Raw genomic sequence first — 19,294 nt, forward strand, 5'->3', positions numbered from 1 at the left:
TAGTCCATTTTCAGCCTCACCTTCCCCTGGGGATAAATACGTTCCAGTCCTAGCATATTCTAGGGGAGAGGTAGGTATCATCTGGCCCAGCATCCATTGGCCAGCGGTGCATCCTCCTCAGGATTGGGTTCCCTTTGGCCCTCAGCCTTCCCTCCTTTTCTTGCCCCTCTATGGGAAGACTTGACTTGATGGAGGCACTAAGCTCCATGGGCGCCTCAGGCCCAAACTGCTAAGCCCACCCTTTGGCTCCACCTGCTGGAGGTGTACCTTCAGGAGGGCAAGGGAAGGGCGTGGGGGTGGGATTGGACTTCCTCTGAGGAGTTGCCTTCCTTGGCCAGCATCCTCCCAGCTCTGGCTCTTTTCCTGAGCTCAGGGAACTCCCAGGACTTGACTCCTGTCCAAGTGGAGGAACAGGAGTGAGCAGTCAGGACAAGTCTGATTAAGGACCCAGATGGTTTCTCCTCTCCTCTTCTCTGGATTGTGACACAGGTGTGGGAAAGAGAGGTCTCCCACTGCAAAAGATGCCTGGGTGTCTCTGCTAGGTTCCAGACCCAGTTCTGCCTCCAGGCTTTTGTGAGACTCAAGCAAATCCTTCCCCATCTCAGGACCTCCATTTTCCCAGCTGAGAAGAAAGACAGTTAGATGGGCTGCTGCTATTCCATGCTTTCTCTGCTGTGGAAGCAAGGTCAACATCACCCTTCCTTTGTTCCACCAAAATGCCACTCTGTGCTCCAGGTATGCCAGAGCTAAAGCTGCCTCACCTTTTGGGCTTTGAGGCTCTTCCAGTGCAGGCCCAGAGGTCTAGCTTGGCCCAAGGGGAAGTGCTAGGCCCAGCGTTATATCCTTGGCATGGGAGCTTGGGGTCTTTGTGACACACAGTTTGAAAAAGACCTTCTCCACCAAAAGTCACAAACTCAGATGCTTCAAGGGGCCGAGAACAAAACAATGATGACTGAAGAGAGCTGGGTATGGACTCTGGGCAATCGCAAAGATCATGTCCTATCTAGGGGCAAAAACCCTGCTGAGCTGTGGCCAGCGGTTGCCTATGGGACCGCATACCCAGCAAGGTAAGCAAAGGCAGCCCTGAAGTGGAGTTTTTGTGGGAAATCTCCTGATTTTTAAATGTTAGCAGTGAGTTCATATTTTAAGATAACCTTCAAGAAGCTGAGTGAAACCCAGCCCCCTTGCCGCCTGCTTTGAGAAGGGTATGTAGTGACTGAGAGCATGGACTTTGGCATTCTATGCACTTGAGAAATAATTCTGGTTTCACTGCTTATCACCAATGTAGCCCCCGGTTACCAAGCTTGTCAGGGCCCCAGTTTCTTCAGGTAAAACCCTGGGCATCATCACTGTGCCATTTCCATGACAAAGATGCTCCTGGAAAGTCCTGGAGCGGTGGGCCCTGTGAGTCTCAGCCTGTGTTTTGTATTGATTCCTTGAACTTGGGCAGCTTCATTCTACTGACTAAGGGTCTGCCTCTCATGCCCAGGTTTGTCCTCTTGTCCTTGCTGTTTGGGCCAGAAGAACCAGCAAGAGTGTGCTAGCTGAAGGGCATGAGAACTGATGACTCTTGCAGACTCGGGGACTTGGAAAGAGAGCCTAGACAAAGCCTGTGTGGGATGGCAGGGACCCTGATTCCTCTGAGGCCTGAAGGAGGCCCCAGCCACTGACCATGTGCATCAGAGGTCTTCGAAGTAAGACCTGGGATGGTTGGTTCTCATAGACAAGGATGCTGGTATTTCATCACCTTCAGGCCTCAGAGGGGCTGTGCACTCCAGCCTCGCTCCCTCCTGTTACTTGTAGGGACTCCCTGTTGTGGCTGGAGTTAAGTATATGTAAGTGAAGAAGCCTCTGGAAGGGGAGAATATGTGTACTCCTGAGCTGTTGGAGGCCTCTGTGCCTGGAGAGTGGGAGATGTTTCCTGTGGAGGCCAGGAGGTTGGATTCAGTGATGCCTAAGAGCTGGGGGGACCCTGTTTTGTGTGTGGGAGCATCTTTCTGGCTCAGTGATGAGGTGCTGGAGCTCTGGAGTCAGACAGCCTGTGTTCTTAGGCAAGGTTCCTGACCTCTCATGGCCTCCATCTCCACATCTATGAAATGGGAATCAAATACAGCGCTTACCTGACATGTGGTTGGAAGGACTTGATGAGTTCATAAAGTCCCTTGTCTGGAGTAAGCACTCGGTGAACCTTAACTGTTCCTTTTTAGTTTGGAGCCCAGGATATGGATGGAATGCGGCAGTAGCTGAAGCATGGAGTCTGAAACAGTGGCCAGTCCCAGTGCTTCTAAAGCACGCAGATGTCCCCACCTGACTCTCTCACCATGCTCTTCCCAGGTTCCCTGATCAGCCTGTACTGCTCCTCCCAAAAAGTCCTGTGCCAGATCATCAGTGACCTCCAGCCTGAGGTGCCCAGCAATGTCACCTCCAACAGCTGGCAGGAGAGGTTCAGGAAGAACTACAGCTTCTACGTCGGTCTGGGGCTGGCCATCCTGTCCAGCTTCCTTGTCGGCAGCAGCATCATCCTCAAGAAGAAGGGCCTACAGCGACTGGTGGCCTCGGGCGCCACGCGGGCTGGTAGGCTCCTGAGGGGGCAGGTGTGGATGGGGTGTTGGGTGGCAAGCCCTCAGCCAGCCCTGTGAGCCTCTATTTGTGAGCCCACTGGAGCAGCTTGTGAGCTGGTCCTAGATGGGCACAAAAGGCCTTCTGTCAGTCATTGGGAATCTCACCCACCAGCAGGAGACCCTCGTTTATAATCCAGTAGTTCATGAGAACTACATGATCAGTTAATTGGGGTGAAGACAGGGAAAAGTCCCAGGGCCAAGACTAAGAAACCCCACGTCTGGTTCTGTTTTTTGTTTTTGGCTGCACCAGGTCTTAGTTGGGGTACTTGGGATCTTTGATCTGAATGCGGGATCTTTAGTTGTGGCATGAGAAGTCTTAGCTATGTCATGTGGGATCTAGTTCCCTGACCAGGGATCAAACACAGGCTCCCTACATTGGGAGCATGGAGTCTTAGCCACTAGACCACCAAAGAAGTCCCCTGGCTTTATTTCTTATCGGTTGTGTCATTGTAGGCAAGGCATAACTTCCATAAAAGATGGGAATATAAAACTTCTGCCCATAACAGTGTCAGGCAGTAATGTGTCCTCACTTACTATCAATCTGAGCTCCTCTAGAGGCTACAAAAGAATTACTGAGTCTCTGTCCACTGGGATTTGCTTGTTTGGAAAATAAGATGTGTATCCATGAAACAGTTGTTGAGAAAAGGAATCCTATGTAAAAGAATATCGCCATTTAATCATCATTCATTATGTCCCTACTGTGTGTCGGGTGCCATGCTAGACCTGGGGACACAGTGCCCTTGTGGGTCATTGGGTTGAGTGAGAGAGATAGGCAAGTCAATGAGCAACGGTTCTGTAGCATGTTAAGTGCTATCATGGGGAAAATGGTTTTAAGTAGTCATATATGGATGTGAGAGTTGGATCATAAATAAAGCTGAATCCCAAAGAATCTATGCTTTTGAACTGTGGTGTTGGAGAAGACTCTTGAGAGTCCCTTGGACTGCAAGGAGATCAAGCCAGTCAATCCTAAAGGAAATCAGTCCTGAATATTCATTGGAAGGACTGATGCTGAAGCTGAAACTTAAATACTTTGGCCACCTGATGCGAAGAACCTACTCATTGGAAAAGACCCTGATGCTGGGAAAGATTGAAGGTGGGAGGAGAAGGGGACGACAGAGGATGAGGTGGTTGGATGGCATCACTGACTCGATGGACATTAGTTTGAGTTGGTGATGGACAGGGAGGCCTGGGGTGCTGCAGTCCATTGGGTTGCAAAGAGTTGGACAAGACTGAGTGACTCCAAAGGGAGGGTGAAAAAGTGAGTCAGGATGACTCAGAACTCTCCGATTTGGACAACTGAGAAGATGATGGTGCTATTTTCTGAGATAAAGGATTCAGGAGGAGCAGGTTTATAGGAAGATGATGTGTTCAGGTTTGGATGTGTCCAATTTAATGTTCTGCGGGACACTGAGCTTTGGAAGCAGACTCTTTGAGTACCAGCTCCTTGGTTCCTGGTGATGTGATCCTGGGCAAGAAAACTCATTTTTCTGTGTCTCGGCTTCCTCATCTGACAAACTGGGGATAGGAATAGTCCAGGCTAAAGGATTGTTGTGGAGATATGCAGTGTGTTTAGAGAGATACTTGGCACAGACTGAGCACTAGTATTAATATTACTGTGATCTAAGTGGGAGGGCCTGACACACAGTTGGATACCCAGGACTAGAATCAGATGTGCTCTAAAAATGGAGAGCTGTGAGATTTGGGGATAAAGTCGGGGTCAACAGTCTTTGCTGCTCTATCTCTACTTCCGGACAAGTGTTCCAAAGGCTGGAGACCTCCTACAGTACCAGAAAAACAGCTGCTTGCACTCAAGAGAGAGCAGGGCAAGTATCATTGATCATTCAGAAAGGCGGCTTTCCTGGAATGAGTTTTTTTCTCCAATCTGCTATTTCAATACCTTCTGAGATTTCAACTCAATAAAATGCTCTCAGAGCTTTTAGCTTTTATGGGAGATTCTGACTCCTTTAAGAACCTGATGAAAGCTAAGGGCTATCTTAGAAAAATGGGCATTTACAAAAAAACCACATTCAAGTTTTAGACAAAACAATCTAAAACCCATCCTCCTCCTCCTCCTCCTCATCGCTAACCTCCTCCTCCTCCTCATTGCTAACCTTGAGCTAACTATGTGCCAGGCTCTGAGTCCATCATGTGACCAAAGCAGACACAATTCTTGGCTTCATGGAGCTTCCATTTTAGTAGGGGAAATGCCAGAAAATAAATAGATAAATTCAAATTATAGACAGTAAGTGTCACTAAAGAGAAGAACTGAGTGTGATGAGAGAAAAACCCAAGGGAGGGCATTTTAGGGAAAGCAACGTCAAGTGGAGACCTGTAGAGTAGGTAAAGATACAGGCAAATATTGTTAAGAAGACTATTCTGAACACAGAAAAACACACACAAAGCCCTTAAGGCCAAAATAAACTCATCATTTTTGAAGAACGCAAAGACAGCCGGAGTGGCTGGACTAGAGTAAGAAGAGTGGTGGGAGATGCCTTTGGAGAGGTAAGCAGGGTCAGAACTAAGATCAGGCTTGTTAGGAATTCTGGTCTTTATCCTAAGAGTATAAGCCACTGGCCAGCTCTAAGCTGAGGAGTGACATAATTGTTAAAAACCCCTGGCTACTCTGAAAGGAATGGATTATAAAGGGACAGGATTGAGCTCGAGGAATCCTAGGAGGAGCTTGCCTCCTCCCAGGCCAGAAGTAATAGTGCCTGGGAGTTGGGTGGTGGCAGTGGAGTGGACCCGTGTAGATGCTTTTTGGAGACAGAATGCACAGGATGGATTGGATGCAGACAATGGGGTAATGGGAGGGTCCAGTGTGATTCCCTGGTTTCTGAATCAAGCAACTAGATACTCGGAGGTCCCCTTACTGAGTTTCATTTGGCGGGTTATTGTTGTTTTGGTCACTAAGTTTTGTCAACTCTTTCGCGACTATATGGACTATAGCCCACCTAGCTCCTCTGTCCATGGGATTTCCCAGGCAAGAATATTGGAGTGGGTTGCCATTTACTTCTCCAGGGGATCTTCCCAACCCAAGGATCAAACCTGCATCTCCTTCATCAGCAAGTGGATTCTTTACCATTGAGCAACCTGGGAAGCCCTCATTTGGTGGGTGGGAGCATTTTAAAATCAAGAGTTCCATTTAGGACAGAGTTTGAGATGCCTGTGATAGACCCAAGAATTGTTGAGTAAGTAACCAGATACACATCAGGGCTCAGAAGAAAGGATCAGGATGTACATGAACTAGGGACATGAGAATCCAGATGGAATTTAAAACTTTGGAAAGGACGCACTTGCTCAGGAGAAGGCCCAGAAGGAAGCCTGGAGGACGCACCACAGCTGCCTCCTACGAACCATTGGAGGCTGGGGAGGGAAAGGAGGAAAGGAAAGGTCCCGGGAAAGTGTGGCCAACCTCTAACTTAGTGCCCATTCCTTTCTACAGTGGATGGAGGCTATGGCTACCTGAAGGACTCAATGTGGTGGGCTGGATTTCTCACGAGTAAGTAGGTCCTTTCTCTCTCTCTCTTTTTTTTTTGGCTGTCACCGGTCTTAGTTGCCATACACAGAATCTTCATTCCCCAAACAGGGGTCAAACCTAGGCTCTCTGCTTTGGGAACTCAACATCTTAGGCACTGGACCACCAGAGAAGTCCCTTGTAAGTGGATTCTTTGCTACTAAGGACACTGCCCTATTGATGATAGAGGCAGAGATGAAAGAAGGAATAGATGTCTCTATTATGCAAAATATGCATCCAAGGCCCAGATTTCTAAGGGGGAAAGCTTGACAGTCTTTGCAGGTAGAACATTTTACCTGGCCCCTCAGGTTACTTTCTCCATCCACAGTGATGTCTTTCATCCACAAAGCATCTGTCCCCAGAGAGGTTTGTACAGAACTGGTAATGATAAAGGTATAATGTCTCAACTTCCCCTGAAAGGCAGGGAGCTATGACTGCCGGGCAGAGTCCCCCAGACTCCTACAGGGCACAGCCCAGGACTCCTAACTCAGCCGTCCCATTCCACAGCAGTTGTTGGGTCACTTAGGATGTGACTGGTCTGCCACCTAAGGTTTGTCCAAACTTGCACGTTCACACATTTCCCCCCACTTTCCACCACCCTTTCTGGCTTTCAAACCCTAATTCTTTGGGTTGGATGGAGAAGTAGTGAGCTTTCTGTTTATAATCCCCTAAGTCAGGTTTTGATCCCTGTCTCAGCCAGAGTGATCACATTCATCACTTGCTTTCAAAGGGCAGACCCAGGTCATTCTCTATGAGCAGAGAGGCAGAAGTCTGCAAACTGGAAACTCACGTGGGGAGAAGTAGACCCTTTGGGAATGTCTGTCTAACCCTCTGCCTGTCTAGACTATCCACAACTACTCTGGGAAAGACAGCTCCATGGACCATTTGGTACCTGGAAAATCGATGACTGTGGCTATTTCTTTATTTTATAATTAACACTTTCTAGTTGTTGTTGTTCAGTCACTAAGTCATGTCTGACTCTTTACAACACCAGAGACTACAGCATGCCAGGCTTCTCTGTCCTCACCATCTCCCAGAGTTTGCTCAGATTCATGTCCATTGAGTCAATGATGTCATCCAACTAGCTCATCCTGTTGCTTTCTTCTCCTCTTTGCCCTTAATCTTTTCCAGCAACGCGGTCTTCTCCAATGAGTAGGCTCTTTGCATCAGGTGGCCAAAGTATTGGAGCTTCAGCTTCAGCACCAGTCCTTTCAATGAATATTCAGGGTTGATTTCCTTTAGGATTGACTGGTTTGATCTCCTTGCTGCCCCACTTTTTAGAACTTACTTTAATCATACAGACCAATCATTGGTCTGAGATACCCTTAACCGTGCTTAGGCTAGAAGCCGAGAGACCTCTAGAACAAGAAGGCGCCATATGACCCTGGACTCTAGGCCATCTCCTTATCTTTAAAATGAGAGGATTTGGTCAGGATGGTCTGGGCCTGACCTTTAGATGAGATTCTGCAGGGAGAAAGCGTAAGGATCGGGATTGTAATGAATGCTGGTCTGGGATTCTGTGAACGGGTGAACACCGAATGAAGCTGTCTCCACCCACATTCATTTGGGCTGGAGATGGTGCGTCAGAGCCACTGTGACCTCTTCTCTCCCTTCATTTCCTAGTGGCTGCTGGGGAAGTTGCCAACTTCGGGGCCTACGCGTTCGCTCCTGCCACAGTCGTCACCCCTCTGGGAGCGCTGAGTATCCTCATTAGGTTAGTCACCTCTCCTGCTCTCTCTGACTCCTTCATGTTTTCAGTTGATGTCGGAAACTGCCATATGGGGTCAATCGCTACTTGCAGTCGGACCTGGGTCAGTCCCAGCTCCCGGAAAGAGGCTCTGCACTGGGGATTGTGTGCTGCCCATTGTTCTAGCATCCCTTCGACCGCCTGGGCAGTGAAGGGGCAGGCCAAGCCCCATCCAGGGAAAGGGCTGTCCCTGCCACCAGGCTGAAGGTCTCATGCCAGTGTTTTGGTGCCATAGTAGAAGCAGCACGCACATTGAAAGGATAAGCCCTAGATTAACTGTCCTGAGTTCTAACCTTATCTCTGCCACTTTGTAGTTACAGTACATGGCAGGTCACTTAACTACTCTAAGCGTCAATTTCCCATCTCCCAAGTGGGTATGTTCATAATGCCTGCCTGAAGGCATTGCTTCAAGGCCTCAGTGAGATAATGCACAGAAAGTGCATAGTACAGAATCGGCACTGAAGAATAACCATGGCTAACATGTGTTTAGGGTTTTTGTTGTTGTTCTTCTTTAGTCAGTAAGTCGTGTCCAACTCTTGTGACCTTGTGGATTGTAGCCTGCCAGGTTCCTCTGCCCATGGAATTTTCCAGGCAAGAATACTGGAGTGGGTAGCCTATTCTTTCTCCAGCGATCTTCTCAACCCAGGTATTGAGCCCGAGTCTTCTGCATTGCAGGCGATTCTTTACCAGTGCACCACCTTTAATCCTTGCAGTATCCCTACTAATTAGAAAGGAGGGGAGACCTGAGGCCAAGAGAGGTTAAGCATCATGGCCAAGGTCACCCAGATCCCTGGAGACTGAGCCAGGATTCCCTCCCAGGCAGTCTAATTTCAGAGTCTGGATGCTTAATCACTAGGCCATGTTTCCTGGAAAATGTTTGATGATTTTAAAGATAACTGCTATTACACGTGTGTGCTTCCCATTGCCCTGTTCCTCCCAAGCTACAAGACCCCTCCTCTGTGGGGGTCCTGAGTCCCATTTGAAGCTGGCTCTGATTGTTGCCCTAACCATGGAGTCCTGGTAAGTGCCACCCCACCACACCCAATACCTGTAATTTCCTGTTTTGTTTTTTACCAGCTTGAAGATAATCTTGCAACATCTATACAGTCAAAAACCAAATAGAGCCATGACTCACACTGCATAGTTGGCTGATGTAGCTGTGATACCACTTTTGCATATCTGGTTAGTTTACAAATTCCCATCCTGGGTAGTTAGGAGAGGCAGGGAACCCTTTACTTTGTGACCCCTGCCTTTGCTAAGGCCACCAAATGCTGGTAAAAAGGCATCGTAGGTAAGATGCTTTTGGCAGTTTTAGAGGAGAGATAGGAGACATTTAGAGGAGCTTAGACAATAGTCCCTTCTTTCCTGATCTCTTTAAGCAGGACTCATGAAGCTTACTGGGTGACCTTAGGCAGCCAACAGATTTTTACCCTAAAATAATGCCACCCTTGTAAAGAAACAGAAGCGCGCCCCAGTGATCATACTTGTCTTGTCCCATTTCCCTCCCATCTTCCCTCACTTTTGCCAGCTCATTTGGAGGAATGAAAGTCATATCAGCAAAGAACAGCAAGGAACTGGAGGTGTTTTGCCCAGAAAGACTCAAGTCACAATTCTCCTCAGTGAGATGTAGAAGGAAAAACCATAGGCTTTATAATTAGACAGAATTTGAGCTCAAATTCTGGCTTGTCTCTTACCAGTTGTGTGATCTTGCCACCATTTAAGCTTCTATGGGACTCAGTTTTCTCATCTATTAAATGGGCATAAGTATATTTTTTTTACTTCTCAGCGTTGTAAGACGTTAGTGAGGTAATAAATAGAAAGTTCCTAGCATAATGCCAGTGCAGGAGATGCAAGAGACATGGGTTTGATCCTTGGGCCAGGAAGATCCCCTGGAGTAGAAAACGGCAGCCCACTCTAGTATTCTTGCCTGGAAAATTCCATGGACAGAGGAGCCTGGTGGGCTACAGTCCATGGGGTCACAGAGTTGGACACAGCTGCGCATCACACATGTGGTGCATGCTGATAAAGTGCTCAAGACACAGTGCCTGTGATGGGCATGATGGTTGTTTACACTGGCATATACAAATGGAAGGCGGAATGGATTTGTTCTGTATGGTGCAAGGAATAAGATATGGGAAAAGTAGAAATTACCACATTTGGGTAACACCTCATAGAATGAACCTACAATGGATTCATCTGCATTGTGAAGGGGTGACCTGTTTGCCACAAGAGATATACAAGCCAAAGCTGAAAGCGTTTCACATTTGTTTGCAGTGTTACAGAAGATGTGCTCATTGGGTAGGAAGTTAGACAAAAGGGCTCTGAAGGACTCTTCCAACTCTTCTGTTTGGGGATACTCTCCGTCTCTAAAATGAAAGAAATTCACGTGGCTGTTGTCCATTCCTCCAGCCTACACTGTAGCCCTCCCATAAGTAAGTTTCTATTTCAGACATTTTCAAGGGGTCCAAAAAAGCTCCCACATGGGAGAGCAGTGAGCCCTCGCTCTGCCCTGGCCTTTCTCCAGGATGCTGGGGCCAGCCTGGCTACTCTGAGCCCTTTCTCCTCTTCTGCACACAGTGCCATCTTTTCCTCGTATTTCCTGGGGGAGAGTCTGAACCTCCTGGGGAAGCTGGGCTGTGTGATCTGCGTGGCTGGCAGCACAGTGATGGTGATACACGCCCCCGAGGAAGAGAAGATCAGCACCATCATGGAGCTGGCTGCCAAGATGAAAGACACAGGTAGGCTCCAGCTCCCCTTGAGCAGGGAGGTGCTGGGGGTGAACCCTGGGGAGGGGTGACTGGGTTATGGCCGTCTCAGGTGCTGCCACCTGGAGGAGGAGGAGGAGGAAGCAAGTTTGGGGAAGAAAACTGATGGGCTGGTACTAAGGCTAGTTTACAGGGTCCCAGTCTGATAGGTATTGATGCTGTTTATTATGTAATGGGTACTGTTCTAAATGCTTTGTTTGCACTGTCTTAGTTCAAATATCATAGACTGGGTGGCTTATAAACAATAGACATTTTTCACAGTTCTGGAAGCCATCATCAAGTCCTTGTTCAAGCCCTATAGATTTTGTTCATAGACATCACCACCAGGTGTCCTCACCTGGTGGAAGGGGCAGGGGAGCTCTCTGGAGTCCCCTGGGGCACTAATCCCTTCATGAGGGCTCTACCCTGACAACTTAATCACCTTTGAAACCCTCACCTCCAAATACCCTCACATTAGGAGATTAGGTTTCAACATATGAATGGGAGGGGGCATTCATTCAATTGAGTATATTATCTCATTTAATCTCACAAAAAAAGCTCCTATAGGGAAGGTCCTATTATTATTCCTATTTTACAAAGAGGAAACTGAGATCTTGGGGGTTTAATGAATAACTTGTACAAGTTATTAAAAAATTGTGCTGCTGGGACCAGAACCCATGTTTGATTCCAGAGCCTAGATTTCCTTTTTTAACAACACAGATTTATTTCTCTATTTATTTTTACTTATTTTTTATTTGGCCGTGCCCCAAGACGAGCTTCTCAGGTGGCGCTACTGGTAAAGAACGTGCTGCCAATGTGGGAGACATAAGAGACCTGGGTTCAATCCCTTGCAAGGGAAGATCCCCTGGAGGAGGGCATGGCAACCCACTCCAGTACTCTTGCCTTGAGAATCCCATGGACAGAGGAGCCCGGTAGGGTCAGGAAGAGTCAGACACAACTGAAGTGACTTAGCATGCATAGTATAAAAGGACTTCCCAGGAGGAACTAGTGGTAAAGAATCTGTCTGCCAATGCAGGAGATGCAAAAGATGTGGGTTTGATCCCTGGGTCAGGAAGATCCCCTGAAGGAGGGCATAGTAACCCACTCCAGTATTCTTGCCTGGAGAATCCCATGGACCAAGGAGCCTGGTGGTCCACAGGGTTGCAGAGTCAGACACAGCTGAAGAGACTTAGTTTCCCGACCAGGGATAAACCCACGCTCCTTGCATTGCAGGTGCAGAGTCTTAACCACTAGACTGCCAGGGAAGTCCTCCAGAGCCCAGATTCTTAATGTGACATCCCACTGCCATGGGGCGGGGGGAGCTCTAGATGCTGATGGCATCCTCCCAGCTCAGGTCCTCTCTCTCCCTCCCCCTCAAAGGGTACATCGTGTTTGCTGTGTTTCTGCTGGTGTCCTGCCTCATCCTCATCTTCATCGTCGCCCCACGTTACGGACAAAGGAACATCCTCATCTACATCACCATCTGCTCTGTGATCGGGGCCTTCTCCGTGTCCTCCAGCAAGGGTCTGGGCATCACCATTAGGAACTTCTTCCAGGGGCTGCCGGTTGTACGGCACCCTCTCCCCTACATCCTGTCCCTCATGCTGGTGCTTTCGATCAGCACTCAGGTCAACTTCCTCAACAGGGCGCTGGACATCTTCAACACCTCCCTGGTGTTCCCCATCTACTACGTGTTCTTCACCACGACGGTGATGACCTCCTCCATCATCCTCTTCAAGGAGTGGTACAGGATGTCGGCTGTGGACATCGTGGGCACCCTCTCTGGCTTTGTCACCATCATCCTGGGTGTATTCATGCTTCATGCTTTCAAAGACCTGGACATCAGCCGGAGCAGCCTGCCCCACATGCACAAAAACCCACCTGCCACTCCTGCCCCAGAGCCCAGTGTCATTAGACTTGGAGACAAGAATGTCCTGGTGGACAACATGGAACTCTCCAGCACCCCATCACCAGAAGAGAAGCCCAAAGTGTTTATAGCCCATTCGTAAAGCCTGAAGTAGAGAAGTGAGAGGATGAGCCCTGTGGTACAGCCTGACGGCTTGATTTCAGAGCCAACTGGTTACTTCCAACACAACTCGTACCAATGGGCTCTTTTTTTGAGACTTTGATTTATACCTCATTGCTGTTTCCAGGAGAAAAATCCCTACTCAGTGAGCAGTGGTGGTTTCACTTCCTGGAAACACAGCCTCAGTGACCAAACACACTACTTTACTTGGTGCCAGCAGGTCCCCTGGACCTCCCTTCCCACTTGTTTCCTCTGTGTTGTGGGGAAGAAGATCGGATTTGACCCATTGAATGTAGCATAAGCCAGGAACTTCCCTGAAACGCTGGTCATCAGGAAGTTCCCCTCCTGAGACTGACTCACTGTTCCCAAGTCCAAGGCTGAAGTGCACCTGGCTCCCCGGGGCCCAGAGAGCAACTCGCCATGCCCGCCGTCCGGAACTAATAGACACACAACTCTTGTCAAATGTCTTGTTGCTGTTGCCACCTCATTTTCGGACACGGAAACAAGACCTCAGCTGACCTTCTTACTGTGAAAGCTGCCTGATGTCTCAGGGAAACCCTGCCACCAGCCCCATTCCCAGAGCAGCCAGCCTGGAGCTTAGCATCTGCTTCCATCCTCCCCACCCCAACCCTTCCCTCTGTGCTGTGCTCAGTTGCTTTAGTCATGTCCAACTCTTGCAAGCCCGCTCCTCTGTCCATGGGATTCTCCAGGCAAGAATACTGGAGTAGGTTGCTGTGCCCTCCTCCAGGGGATCTTCCTGACCCAGGGGTTGAACTCACGTCTCTTATGTCTCCTGCATTGGCAGGCGGGCTCTTTACTGCTAGCACCACCTGGAAAGGCCCCTTCCCTCTCTAGATGCACCCCAAGGAGCTGGTCACAGAGACATTCAGGTGGTTGTCCAAGAACTTGAAACAACACAACCAACCACAACAAAAGGTGCCTCCCAGCCGAGCTCTGCTGGCCAAGCCCAGAGTTTCATTCTGCCTCACTCTAAGAGAACAGCAGTTCACGACTCTTAAAAGCAGCCTGGTTGTCGAGTAGAATGCACTTTCCTTTTCCTCAAGGAGTAAACCACAATATGATTTGGGGAGATGGGGAGAAGAGTGAGGAGCAGAGTCAGGATTTGTCAGAGAGCAGACACAAGCTCTCTGGAAACCAGAGGCTAACCTGTGTTTACTCTGGTGGCTGACCAAGAACCCAGGTGGCAAAGGTAACCTCTGGGGGTGTGTGTGTATTTAAAATGCAGCATGCAGGATCTTAGTTCCCAGACCAGGGATTGAACCCATGCCCCTTGCAGTGGAAGCATTGAGTCTTAACCACTGGACCACAGGGAAGTCCCCTTCGGCAGTGGAAGCTCAAAGTCTTAACCACTGGGCTGCTAGGGAAGTCTCCTCTGGGTAACTTCTGGGCTGAAGCCTTAGAGGCTTGGCCAGTGGGATCAGCTTTGAACTTCAGTGACCAAGCGGGGGTGTAAGCTAGGTACCAGGTGTCATTCTGGCCATGGACCAGATTGCCACCAAGTCCCCGGTCCACTGATGAGCTGCCCACCCTGGGAGGCGGTGTGCCACAACTGCTGCACCACCACCTGCTTTGGGGACTGCCTGTGGTCCCCCCACATTTGGCTGGAGGCAGTCAAAAAACCAAGAGCAGCTGGAGAGAGAGAATTAATATCGTTTTCCTTCCTGTCTTCTTTCCAGCAGTGAGAATGTGACAGTTGATTCAAGGATCATTGATACGGAGGTAAGGGAGTCAGTATATTTGTCAAGAAGGAAGTCCTGGCCCTCAGCCCCCCGAGCTGGTGTAGAGCCCCCCTGTGTAACTCCATTCCTGTGCCTGTGTCCCGGGCCCTCAGCACAGCCAAGCCCAGGCCAAACTCCTGCTGGCCTTAGAGCGCCAATGAACAGACTGGCTTTCTGCACGCACTCCAGCCCCAAAGCCCCAATTTTGAATGACTGTGGATTTCTCTAACTAAAATCAATGCAACCCATTGGATGTTGAGAATGGCCGTGATCTGAGGGCCCTGAGAGTGTGGTCTGCGGGGTCAGTAATAAAGACCTCTGAGTGTGTTTACTTGATGCTTACATCTCGGCCCTCCTTGGACATGGACTAATTAAAATGGTTCTTCTAGTGCTGGTGGACGGGGTGGTGGGGGGTGGGGGGTAGGGTTGGGGTCGGGGGCCAGGCCAGGCCCCAATCTCTGGAGAGTTGTGGCTATCAAGGAGGTCCTGTCCCTCCAATGTCTTCTGCAGTCCAGCCTTCACTAGAGAGGGAAAGGTTGTCTGGGGAATACAGTCCGCTGAAGACTTTGCACATCCCTTGTTTTTTTGTTGGTTTGTTTTTACCATCCCTTGTTAATGTCTGAGCCCTTAGGAGGAACCAATCACAATGCTAAGAGCCTCCCATGAATACTTTAAGCCCTCACAAATCCTCAAGGTAGGTCTGTATCACTCATGTCCCGAGTGACCCCAGACCTATTTAAACTAGACCAGCTTTTGTCCAGGTGCCAAGACAAGCAAAGACCCCCAGGCTTCTCTGTGGCTCAGGTTCTTCCACGGTGGTCTGACAAGCTGGGTGGATGGTCCCTGTGGGACTCTTCTGAGGAGTCCTCAGGGATGGATCGTATCCAGGCTAGCCAATACAACATGAAAACAAACAAACGAGCTGTCAAACCAGCCAACATTTCAAATGACAATTTAATTAAATACAAACAAGGAAAAAAGGCACCATAGCCTATTCAAGTATTTTGCATAGATATACAAATATTGTAAACAATTAATAGGTGAATGAGAGAAAAGAGGATCTGTTTTCCGTGAACAATCTCCCAAATAAAAAGAAAATTCACATTGCCCTGGATCCCAGACACATACGTACGTACACACAGTGTGTGGTGAGAGAGGGTGGGTGGCTCTGGGGGCACTTGGCGTGGATTCTACAGATCCTCTCCTTTACCAGGTTCCCTAGGGAGGGGTGGGGCACCATTCCAGTTGGCATAGTCTTGATTTTCTTGGGTGTCCTGCAGAGCTGTTGTACATACATTTAATGCAATCTCTGACTTTAAAACCAGTCCCCGATTTAAAACATGAGAGTCTTCTATACCCCCGGCCAAAAAAAAAAACAAAAACAAATTCTGACATGGGTAAGAGGAGGCTTTGTTCTAAAGGATTACAGCAAGAGATGGAGAGGGGTCATGGCCATAGTGGATGGGGCTACGACATCACTGTAAGATCTGCAACGAGACGCTGTAAGATCTGCAAGGCTCTCAGAGCTGGGACAGAAAGGAGCTTTTCTTTTACAGGGAGAAGTAAACAAGGCTGAAAAGAACCGAAGGTAAGTAGGCAGTTACCACTGGAGCCCAGTGCCTGGGCTAAAACCCGCTGAGACAAGGAGAGCCAATGCAAGCTCCCTTGAGATCCCTTGAGGTTTACATTTCAGAGATGCCTTCCAGGCTCTTAAGGAAAACAAGTCTAGGGTTGAAAAACTGGTAGGAGGCTAAGTTAGCTTCTAAAAAGATTTACATACTCTCCATCTGAACAGAAGGCTGGTTAAGTCACTCCACCAAGCCTCAGTTAAGCTCCTTTCCTCCCCATCAGACCCTGAGCATGGACTTGCCCTCGGCCAGAGTCGGCATCAGCCCCTCCCCCAAAGGCTGACCACAAAGTCTGTCCCTGAATGTGGTTCTTTCCAGCCATGCTCACTCCTTCCTATAAAAGGCCTCTTCCTTCTGAGCTGTGAGATGCTTTACAGATCTTGCAGCCACTCAGCTCACCCGAGCATTCTCCTAAAGCAACTGCCCGGTGCCCCTGACAACATTCCCTTCCCCAGTCTTGCAGTAATCCCTGTGAGTAGTCCTTCCTTCCCTAAATCCATACTGGGTTTCGTCAACTCAAAGCAGCACATGGACACAGGAGGGGAAAAGCGGGCCACAGGAGCCAGTCTTGTCCCCCGGGCAGCCTCCCTGGCCTTCCAGAATGGTGCCTCCTGCCTCCCTGAACAGAACCAGGAGAGAAACAGTAAATAGAACAGGCTGCCAAAAGTCTTACCAGATTTTAAAAATTCAACCATCTTCCAGTTCACAGTACAATTTTTATCACATGGAGGTGGTACTAAAATAATGGAAAACAAACACACAAGAAAGCAACAACCCAGGTCTCTTTCCGGTTTGGTTCCAGGGAGGGTGGATTTCAGATTCAAGAGGCTCAAAGCTCAGAGCCTTCCACCTCCTGATGTGGGGGAGGAAAGCTGGACGGAACCACAGGATCATTGGTGAGGCATGGGGTTGGGCTTAAGGGTGATTTTGGTGGGGGAAGTGTTTTAGCCTTTCATTTTCTGTGACCCAGCCATGAGGCCTGGGGCATCTAGAGTAGCATGCTTAAATGGAAGGCTGTCCCCTGACCCCACCAGGAAGTGAGGATGATGGACATTGGGTGTGGGGCGCAACCAGGACCCTTGTCAGCAAGACAGAGGTGTGAATATCACCAACATCACAACTACCTAACTACCTGAGGGAGGAGAACTTCATTTCCTGAGCTCTTTCTAAATGTACCCCAAGAGTCCACCAGGTGCACAGCCCAAATCTCCCACTTGTCTCCAAACCCAGAACATCAATTAAGCACCCATTGTGTATGGAGAGCTAGAATGGGGCCCTGGGCTAGTGGTTGGGGGTGAGAACTCAAGCCTCTTCCTTGAACTGAGGTTTTCAAGAGCAAACATCTGTTCATTGCAGGAGGTGGGCAGCCCCCAGATGCCCAGCACCTTTCTGGGATGGGAGACAGTCCCAGAGAACCTCGCCGGTGACTCTGATAATTGTCCCAGCCTGCAGAGCACCGCACAGCCCCCCTCCCTGTGGGGAGGACAGGACCAGAGGAAAGAGCACAAGGAAGTGGATGAGGAATCGTCTCGCTGGTCCCAGCACAGACTCCATCAAGGCTGCTTCTCTAGGGAGCTCTACAGGTCTGCTCTCTGCTCAAAGGACAACAGTCCTGTCTCGTTGCTGATCAGCCTGGGGATAGATGCGGTTCCCAGGACATCCGCTCCCTTCCCTACACCTGCCGCCGTCCCTGAGGACCATGCTCAGATTCAGGGCAGGGAGAGGAAGACCTGCGCTCTGCTGAGGTCACAAAACCATGGACAGTAAAGCTAGGAGCTCACAGCCATGGCCCAAGGCCATGCCAGTCATCACTCTCGAGAAACCAGGAAATCCCGGGGCCAACCGTCAGGCAGAACCCTGACCTGCAAGTCACAGCACCAGGTCCCAGGAAGTCGGGACTGCTGGGGAATCGCATTCCACAGCACCACACATTGGGCAGGTCCAAGCAGGGAAAGAAATCAAAAGCATGAGGCACTTGCAAAGTGCAGAAAAGAGAAAACAGAGCAAGCAAGAATCATGGCAAGCGGATGGCGACCTTTGGCTTGACGGCTCAGAGGGGCCCAGGCTATGCTCCCCCTGCTGTCTAAACACCTACAAATAGTACCTGTCTGAGTCAGAGTGACCCGTGGGAATATGGGGAGGTAGGGGTTTGGGGGTGGTGAGGGGTGGTAAGGAGAAGACTTGATTTGTTCACATGTGACCACTGAGCCAGGAGTTATGACCTTGACCATGCCCTGGGCAGTGGGAGGGACCCCTCGATCCCAGAGCTAAAAGGGAGGCTAAGTGCCCGCCTCCAGCCAGCCTGGGACCATGGAGGAAGACAGAAGCAATAGAAAGCTCTCACGTGTACCCAGACGTGGATGGATGGCTTCTCCAAGCTGAGTCCTGGCCTGAAGGTCGAAACCAGCTTCCCAGCTGGGCTCCAGCTCGGACCACCACCAGCTGGACTGGCACCTCTGGGGGGACGGCCCAGCTGGAGGGTGGATGGGGGAGAAGCAGCCATTCGTCCTCCTCTGCTTTCCTGTTCCTACCTGGGGCTGGATATTGCACAAACAACACTTGGATGCTGTGGGGTAGTAGTCACTCTGGGCCCCTGAGGAGGCCGAGGAGGCACTGAGTCGAGAAGGAGATTTTCAGAGATGCGCTGGTTCCAGGAGGAGGAGAGCTGGGGAGGAGGAGAGCTGGGGAGGAGGAGCTCGGAGGCGGCCAGACATGCTTCTTCCAGAGCCCATGGCTAACGGCTCCTCCGTGGTATTCAAAGTCCTCAAGGGAAGGGAGAAGCCCCTTTAGACGAGTCTAGATTTTCGAGCTAGTCATCCCCACAGCCCTCTGTGATCTGTATTCAGGAAACTGAGGAAAAACAAGAGAGGAGGGAGAGAGACGTCAGATCCATGCAGATTAATGGAAACATGGGGTGCTGTCCTCTTGCTTGTGACAGGTGAGCAGACGGGACAGACAGCTGGGAACGACGGTTTCTACAGAGTCTGTCCACGTGTCTTCTTGTCCATCAGCTCTCCAGTGAGAGGCATGGTGGCGCCCCCTACCCCGCTCCTGACCCCAGCTGATCAGCTATCCCTACTCCTCCCTCTCAACAAAGCTGTGCCTCAGTCTGCAGAGTTTGCAGGGCCTCGTGGGAACACAGGGCAGTCAGCCAGCTTCCTCACTGGCTCCCATCTGCCCCGACCCCCAGGACTGGTCGTACAGAATATGTCAGCTTCAAGGAAGATATATTAGGAAAGGCCATTGTGCACAGCGTAGGCAGATGCTTTACCATC

The 19,294-nt window shown here is 49.8% G+C and overlaps 2 protein-coding genes across 2 annotated transcripts in view; one reads left to right on the plus strand and one right to left on the minus strand.

Annotated features, from left to right (window-relative positions):
• The first annotated feature begins 2,115 nt into the window (after positions 1–2,115).
• NIPAL4 (NIPA like domain containing 4) lies at positions 2,116–12,889 on the plus strand. Its single transcript, XM_055566817.1, has 5 exons — positions 2,116–2,574; positions 6,064–6,120; positions 7,759–7,849; positions 10,460–10,620; positions 12,007–12,889. Exons 1-5 carry the CDS (start codon positions 2,298–2,300, stop codon positions 12,633–12,635), a joined length of 1,215 nt encoding a protein of 404 aa, XP_055422792.1. The 5' UTR covers positions 2,116–2,297; the 3' UTR covers positions 12,636–12,889.
• Positions 12,890–15,327: 2,438 nt separating this feature from the next.
• ADAM19 (ADAM metallopeptidase domain 19) overlaps positions 15,328–19,294 on the minus strand; it is an 89,799-nt gene continuing 85,832 nt past the window's right edge. The window contains exon 23 of the mRNA XM_055560638.1: positions 15,328–18,869. Within this exon, the coding sequence (XP_055416613.1) occupies positions 18,816–18,869 (54 nt within the window). The 3' untranslated portion in view covers positions 15,328–18,815. The remainder of the gene's footprint in view (positions 18,870–19,294) is intronic.

Source organism: Bubalus kerabau, chromosome 1 (genome assembly GCF_029407905.1).
Source record: "Bubalus kerabau isolate K-KA32 ecotype Philippines breed swamp buffalo chromosome 1, PCC_UOA_SB_1v2, whole genome shotgun sequence".
In the NCBI taxonomy this organism is placed as follows: Eukaryota; Metazoa; Chordata; class Mammalia; order Artiodactyla; family Bovidae; genus Bubalus; species Bubalus kerabau.

What these genes read in the sequence shown, in the direction of transcription:
- NIPAL4 (XM_055566817.1), top strand. Translation starts at nt 2,298, where the DNA reads ATGTCCCCACCTGACTCTCTCACCATGCTCTTCCCAGGTTCCCTGATC. An exon ending in CTCGGGCGCCACGCGGGCTG is followed by an intron (nt 2,575 to 6,063) that starts GTAGGCTCCTGA and finishes TCCTTTCTACAG; the next exon opens with TGGATGGAGGCTATGGCTAC. An exon ending in GCGCTGAGTATCCTCATTAG is followed by an intron (nt 7,850 to 10,459) that starts GTTAGTCACCTC and finishes TTCTGCACACAG; the next exon opens with TGCCATCTTTTCCTCGTATT.